At 46.7% G+C, this 7,841-nt stretch overlaps 1 protein-coding gene across 1 annotated transcript; it reads left to right on the forward strand.

Annotated features, from left to right (window-relative positions):
* The first annotated feature begins 205 nt into the window (after nt 1-205).
* On the forward strand, nt 206-7,464 carry Zp4 (zona pellucida glycoprotein 4). Its single transcript, XM_005405012.1, has 12 exons — nt 206-380; nt 649-770; nt 850-952; nt 1,872-2,030; nt 2,701-2,888; nt 3,409-3,506; nt 4,327-4,457; nt 4,638-4,827; nt 4,898-5,048; nt 5,467-5,545; nt 7,062-7,178; nt 7,361-7,464. The coding sequence occupies exons 1-12, from the start codon at nt 206-208 to the stop codon at nt 7,462-7,464; spliced, it is 1,617 nt and encodes a 538-aa protein (XP_005405069.1).
* The last annotated feature ends 377 nt before the right edge of the window (nt 7,465-7,841 follow it).

The raw sequence follows: 7,841 nt of genomic DNA on the forward strand, positions 1-7,841 counted from the left end.
GTTAATGTGGCTCAGCTGCAGCCTGTGCCCTGTGAGTGGAAGAACCTGGAAAGACTACCCTTTCCGAGGCACTTTACCTAAAAGTGTTAAAGGTGCACCTGAAACCAAGCCTTGTCTCTATATAAGAAAATCTGGAGCTGGTGAAGAGTGGCTCGTGGGAGAGGAGGAGGAAGGTTCTCACCCGGCCGGGGCTCTTCGAGGCACCATGTCTCTAATGCAGCATCTCTTGCTGTGTTTCTCCTTGTCACTTGCCCTGAGTGGTCAGCATATACTGGGGGCTCCAAGTGAGCCTGGCGTGCTCCACTGTGGGCAGCAGAGCTTTCAGTTCACTGTGAACTATCTCCACCAGGATGGCATGATGCCTGTGTTCCTAGCTTGGGGTAGGTTTGACCACTACTGGTTTAGCCAAGAAAGACTTCTGCCCCGGAGAGCTGCTACCCAGCTTCCTGACTTGATGGTTCCCTCCATTAAGGAGCTCTTTAGCTGCTGTCTTCAGGCCAGTCAGAGATAGACCTACCTCTGAAGCTGTCTGCTAAGTTCCCCTTATGGGCAGTTTCATGGGGTTTAGTGGTCCGGCTAGCTGTCCATTCCCTGCACTGGTAACCAGGATGACTGACTAGGGGTGCTTTTGATGTTCCCTCCCTGCAGACCACAGAGGGCTGCCACACAGGCTGTTGAACAGTTCCGAGTGTGGCACGCGGGTGAGGGAGGACCCCGGCGGCTCAGTGACATTGGAAGCCAACTACAGCGGCTGTTATGTCAAGGAGCGGGTAAGTAGAACTCAGATGCCAACAACACTGAGACCCTCCTACCGCCGGCCGGGCCGACTTCCCAGGGCTATCTCTCCAGGGCTTTTACTACACCCTGCCGATCGGGGTGGAAGGAGTAGACGTAGCTGGACACACGATATTCATGAAGAAGAGGCTCCTCAAGTGTCCTGTGAATTTTTCCGGTAACAGTTGGAGACTTCAGGCTCTGGGTGAGTACAACAACCTTAGAGGGACCCTCAGGCCTCCTACTTGTTCTGCAGTTACAGCTGACATTCAGAAAGGAGTGGTTCTCCTCTCCTCCTGAGCAGGAGGAGGGCAGTGTGGCCCTTGCTCTGTTTTTTTCTCCCCTAACTACTACCAGCTGCTATAATGACTAGCATTATTCCTTGCAGGAAGCCTGCTCTAGCCACCCATTCCTGCAGTGCTGGAGTTCAAACAAGAATTAGCCCAGGACTAGGAGCTCTCAGCAATGGAAGGGCAGAAAAGGTAGCTGAGCTAGCAAGGGGACTTGGCCAATGTCTCAGCGAAACTGGCTCTGTCTCCTAGGCTAGGGTGCAAGTCTCCTGCCTCCTAGCTGGGGCTACTTGATCAAGGGGAATTTTCAGGGAGAATGATGCCTATCCCACATCAGAAGATCTTGCTTGATGATCTAAGACCCAACCTCAGTGAGAACAGATTGGGACCTGGAATTCACTCTCATTATGGCCTGGCTTGGCTACACAAAACTGTCTGGATGAGTGATACTGATCAAATAGAAGTCACAGGCCACCACACCCAAGACCTGAATTTCATAAAAAAGGTAACTGAAGTTACCTTAAGGTAACTAAAGCTTGAGAACGGTCCTTATGGGAAGGAAAGTAAGTAGCCCCACTAATTCTGCTGGTCTTGCAGGTATCCCACCCCTCAAAAAAAAAAAAAAAGCCACATTTAAGGATCCCATTACAAAGTAACTTTGTTTTTACTACTTCTAAGATTGAATCTCTAAAGTGTAATGTGAACAGATATGTTGCAAATGTTTCTCTGGGCTCTCAGTGTTGAGGCTTTTTTTAAAAAGGCCTTCTACTAGTTAGCTTGAGCTACTCTTCCTTTCTCCACATCCAGCCCAAGACCCTTCAGGTGCTGACCTGTGTGACTCCGTGCCTGTGGAGGACAGATTCCCATGTGTATCTTCTCTAGCTTCTCAGAGAGACTGTGAAGAGCTGGGCTGCTGCTTCAGCCCTGCAGGAGAAGCAGCCAGTTCCTGTTACTATGGAAACACAGGTGCGTTATATCGTCTGAGCCAGTTAGGAAAAGCCCCAGTTACTACCTGTGAAACCTAGAGGAATGGGATGCCTCCTAGAACTTTCAGACCCTGAGGAATAAAGCTTTCTACAGCCTTCCATTATCTACTCTCCCACAGCCTAAACACAAGGCAAACAATTCTCAGTGACCTCAAGAAACTTAAGTCTGTGTGCCAGGCGCCTTCTAAGTGATGAAAACCTTTTCCCCCTAGAATACAGCTTTAGTGGCTGACAGTGTGCAGTTGCGTTTAGAGCTCTATTCCAAGAATCCCACTCTCCACGGGTCCTAAATCATGCTCTAAGTTCTTTGAATATAAAAAATCCCTCCTACAGGAGCAATTACATGTCATACTCTAAGGTCTGAATTCTAAGATGAATCAGGTGACACTATCCTTGCTCCATAAATGAGACCAAAAGGAAATTAATCCTTTCCTTTGGGTCACGCAATAGGTGCAAGGGCAAGCCTCTGGTCAGGTGCTGGTTCTGAGCCTTGGGTGAGATGTACACAGCTGAACTTGTCCCAGCTTACCAGTGGGAATACCAATGGGTGTGGACTGGAGGGGAGTGGGTTAAAACTAAGTCATTGGACGTCTGTCCGCTGGCCCAATCACAGGAGGGACAAACTACCCTCTGTTCCTCTTGCTTTGCAGTAACCTCACACTGTAGCCAAGAGGGCCACTTCTCCATTGCTGTGTCCCGGGAAGTGGCCTCTCCCCCACTACGCTTGAATTCTGTGCACCTGGCCCTGGGGAATGACAGCGAGTGTGAGCCTGTGATGGTGACCCATGCCTTCGTCCTATTCCAGTTTCCATTTACTTCATGCGGGACCACAAGCTGGGTGAGCAGGACAGGTTGCCTTTCATTTTTGCGTCTGGTCTGGAGGTCAGGAGGGAAGATCCTAGCAATGAGCAAGGAAGAGCAGGAGAATCCTGTCAGTGTAGTCGTGACACCTTCGTGGTGTGTAGGGCATTCTCTAGGCAAAACATCCTGAGAAACACACTGAGAAACCTGGAGCTTGTCCTGTTCCTGCAACTGAGATCATCATGGCTGTAATTCAGTTGCCACTCTCCCTAATTTAGCAGGAAAAATAGGGAATAGGTTCTTTGCCCCGCACTGTTTGGGAAATCGGGAGGGTTGTAGACTGCTTTATCTAGCACTCAAAGCTCTTCCCCATTCCTTTCTTCACAGTCAGGCAAAGCAATAATTCCCAGGTTCACCACTGCTCTTGCTCGTGGCTATGCTCAGAGAATGGGAAATGTCTCACACAGTAGTGTCCCTGAGATCCAAGGCAAAGCAAATTCAGGGAAGTGGCATCTGGCTAGTGGGAATGACCGACTCCCCTTTGCTCACTCCGATAGGTCACTGGAGACCAGACAGTATATGAAAATGAGTTAATTGCTAACAGGGATGTGAGAAGTTGGGATCATGGCTCTATCACTCGTGACAGCATCTTCAGGTAAGGCCTTAATTAACTTGGTCCTGCAAGGCCAGAATGACTCCCCATCTTCCATAAAGCCAAAGTACTAGGGTAAGACTTGCATGCACAGAACAGCGGAGAATCTGTCCAAAGCCTCAGTTTGTCAACCTGACTGACCTCACCTTGAATCTATAGCTACCACCAGCTTGATCTCAGCCTCCCACCAAGCTGCACTTCTGCTCTTCCACCTAAATGGGTTTTCTGTTGCTCATTTTGGCATTCTGTTTTCCACTGCCATGGTTTGTGCTGTAGCCACAAGAATCCCTCTGAGCCCTTACTGTGGCCACATCTCATACTTAATTTTTTTCTTGTGTTTGTATCACTAAAGCATCCAGTGTGGCCGTAACTTTCAGGGCCATGGTGAGACCAATCCTATGACCCTCTCCACCCTGACTGACATTGTCCCTAGCTGGCTGTTCCCCAGGCTGCCTTCTCTTATGGCACTTCCAAAGGTCTCAAGCTCCTTGTGACCCCCTTACCTTGTTTTAGGTCAAGTGTCCTCTCCCTCCCATACTTCTACAGGGTCTCAGCCATTCTCCTTATCAAGTCACCTCTAAGAGATCCCCTGACCCACCCTCTCTGTAGCAAACACCTGTTTATCATGATACTATATTTACTATTATATGGTTTCATCTCTTAACTCATGTTTGTCCAATTTATATATTGGTCTGACTAAAATATATCTTCCACAAGGCCAGCGACCATGTCCATCACTTAATGCTGCTTGGGAGACAAAATCAAAGCATGTGTGGCCAACCCACCCAAAGCTAGCAAGCTAAAACTGTGTTTTTTCCTGCAGGCTTCAAGTCAGCTGCAGCTATTCATTAATCAGTAACACATTCCCAGTTAACGTCCAGGTGTTTACACTTTCACCACCTCTTCCCAAGACCCAGGCTGGACCCCTCACTCTAGAACTTCAGATTGCCAAGGGTAAGACCTTCTTGGCTGGAGCGCCTGGCCTGCAAGCAAAATCCTCATGTTTTGGGGCATAAAGACCCTAAGTTGGTCACAGGACATGTGTTCAGGTGTCTAGGGGGTGATAAGTGGTTGCAAGTGACTTACAAGTTTCTAGTGCTACTTTTACCCTCTGACTATCTTGGTTTTGTGCAGATGAGGACTACAGCTCCTACTATGAGGCTAGTGACTACCCAGTAGTGAAGTTCCTTCGGGATCCAGTCTATGTGGAGGTCTCCATCCTTCACAGGACAGACCCCAGCCTGGGGCTACTCCTACAGCAGTGCTGGGCTACACCTAGCCGCAACCCCCTGCACCAGCCACAGTGGCCCATTCTGGTTAAAGGGTAAGTCGTTGTTGCACATGTGTACCAGTCCTTCAAAGAAGCCTCTCCTGACTCGGGTCTCTTGGCTTAGCTGCCCCTACGCTGGAGACAACTACCGGACTCAGAGGATCCCTGTCAACACAGCCTCATCCCTGCTATTTCCCTCACACCACCAGCGCTTCAATTTCTCCACCTTCAGCTTTGTGGACTCTAAAAGGGCAAAGCAGGCTCTAAGTGGACAGGTAGGATGGCTCTTTCCATGCTGCTTAGATAGGCTGCTAACCCCCCTCACTTAGGACTATTTCCCCAAGCTACCACATCTCAGCCCAGGGGCCCTTTAATGCTGGCTGATGGTACTGCCTCAGAGCAGCCCTTGGTACTAAGGACATGAGTGCCACTTGTCATCTGGACTCTAGTTCTTTTTTTTTTTTTTTTTTTTTTTTTTTTTTTTTGTTTTTTTTCTCCAGTACCGGGAACCGAACTCACGACCTTGTGCTTGCCAGGCAGGCGCTTTGCCGCTGAGCTAAATCCCCAGCCCCTGGACTCTAGTTCTATCAGGATTCCTGATGGTGATTTTAACATCTTCCAGGGGAGACAAAGCAGCCTGGAAGACAGTGGCGGGTGGTACTATGTCATGACCTGAGTTCTGTTGGTTGCCAGGTGTTTCTGCACTGCAGTGCTTCCGTGTGCCAGACTGAGGGGATGCCATCCTGCACGGTCACCTGTCCTCCCGCCAACCGTGAGTGTTCCCGCTGCCTACCCTAGTGACCACACACATGAGACTTGAGCCCCACTTCTAACCTTTCTCAGCCTCTAGACAAGGGACCCAAGCTAATTATTGATCTCATTAAACCATCTAAGTACTTATAATGCATTAAAATGGAGACAACTAGATTCCTAGAAACATAGGTCTTTTAAAATGTAAGCTATACTCAGATGGTCTAACCTTGGATTTTTCTTATATAAGCTCTGATCAAACCAGAAGCCAAACCAGTCCAGGCATACACCTGGCTCATCCCGCCTGTCCCCACATTTCTGGGAATTGAACAAAAAGCCTTAGCACTAAGCTACAGCCACAGCCATTGTTTAAATATTTTTAGACAAAGTCTCACTAAAGTTGCCTGGAGTGGGCTTGAACTTGCAAACTTACTGCCTTAGCCTCCCACAGTGCTGGGATTATGGATGTGCAGCACTGTGGCCAGCTCATCTAGCTCAGTTTCACAGAAGCATGGGATGGTTCACAATGTAAGTGTCTAGACCTACCTGACAGCAGCCTGCAACATGGCCCAAAGCCCTATGAGCAGGATGTTACTGTAGACTTAGAATACGCTCTAGCTAGTCAAGCCCAGGGTTTCCACACTGTAGATGGACTTCTGCCCAGTCCATTATTACTTGTCTCATCCCTGTTTTGGATTCATGACCTCTGTGGCTTCAAGTCCTTACTGGTGCAAAATAAACTCATAGGAACTATTTCTGCAAGGCATTTCACTGAATATTTATCCTGCTCCAGCTGTGTACAGTACCATTACATTCTAAAGGGCTAACCATGTTAGCCTTTCTCAAGATTTTATAACTGAAAAGTAGGCATGATCTGAAAATAACAATATGCAGTATAAGAACCATTGCTGAACTCCTACCATCTTGTATGGTGAAGCGCTGCATCATTTCCAATGTTTTCTTGTTTCAATTACTTGTTACTGTCTTTGATTGATCAATCTTACATTCTTACGTCTGGCTGACTCAGCAACTTTGTTGAAGATAACAGTACATAATGTAGCAACCATCGTTAATGCCTATCATTTTGTTTTGAGGTCATGTACGGCTTTTGTTGTTTTTGTGTTTTGATTTTGTCTTTATTTTGTTATTTTAATCTTTAAAATAAAATTAAAACTGAAAATTAGAAGCAATATTAAAACAGCTCTGTTCTCTCTTCCTGCCTTAACAAACACCTCCTCTGTTATGCAAAGGTCTGTGAGTTACAAACATGTTATAGTCAAAGCATTCCTTACCAGGAAAAGGTGATAGTTTAAGGATTGTTTCTAACATAATCTCTTATACCCAAATTCTGGTGACACTGAAGTAAGTATTAATTAAAAGTGCAAATTTTATTAACACACTAGTAGGTTTCCACAAAGTGTAGGATAAAACCCTACTTATTAAGGAAATTGGCCTTGTACCATAACAATTCCTACCCTTAACCCCATGGATGCAAAAATAAAATTTTAACAAATAACTAGCTATCATCTCTCCTACAGGAAGAAGAAAATCTGACCTGTATTTTCAGAACAGAACTGCCAGCATTTCTAGCAAGGGCCCCATGATTCTACTCCAAGCTACTGAGGACCCTTTAGAAAAGGCTCGTAAATCTACAGGTAAATACAGAACACCTCACCTACCTGAACCACCAATCCAACCAAGGCTAAGTCCTTTCCCCATTCCTACTCTTCACTGTGTATTCCTCAAAAGGTAACATCCTCCTATTGAAGACTCAGTCTTTGACACAGAATCACTTGGTTGGTCCCTGCATCTACTAATCTACATTTCCATCCTCTAGGTGCTCCTGTGGATCACCAAGCTCTGTGGGTGGCAGGACTTTCTGGTACCTTCATCATCGGAGCCTCGTTAGTATCCTACTTAGCTATTAGGAGATGGAAGTGAGGTACTTGGGCCAAATGTGTCAATAAAACCAGCCTGCAATTCCACCATGTGCCAAGCTTTTTATTTGAAGGGTAAAAAGTAAAAGTGAGTTAACCAATTGGGTCTTGGCACCTCATATTTCCAGCCTGGGGTGGTGGATATGTCAGTGTCTTCTACTCCTGAGTTAGAACAAACATACTGGTAGAACTTCATGGTTGACAGTTTAAACAGTAGGTAAAAGAACTAGATATCTCAGACTCCATAAACTCAGACTTCATAAACTCAAGAGGATGGGCTATAGAATAAAACTTTCATAAGATGAGAGCAACCAAGCAATCACAGAACTTATAGCAAAGGTGCCATGGTCCTACTCTGAATTGCTCAGGACCCTTCAGAAA

The sequence above is a fragment of the Chinchilla lanigera genome, unplaced genomic scaffold (genome assembly GCF_000276665.1).
Source record: "Chinchilla lanigera isolate Chin_1 unplaced genomic scaffold, ChiLan1.0 scaffold00091, whole genome shotgun sequence".
In the NCBI taxonomy this organism is placed as follows: domain Eukaryota; kingdom Metazoa; phylum Chordata; class Mammalia; order Rodentia; family Chinchillidae; genus Chinchilla; species Chinchilla lanigera.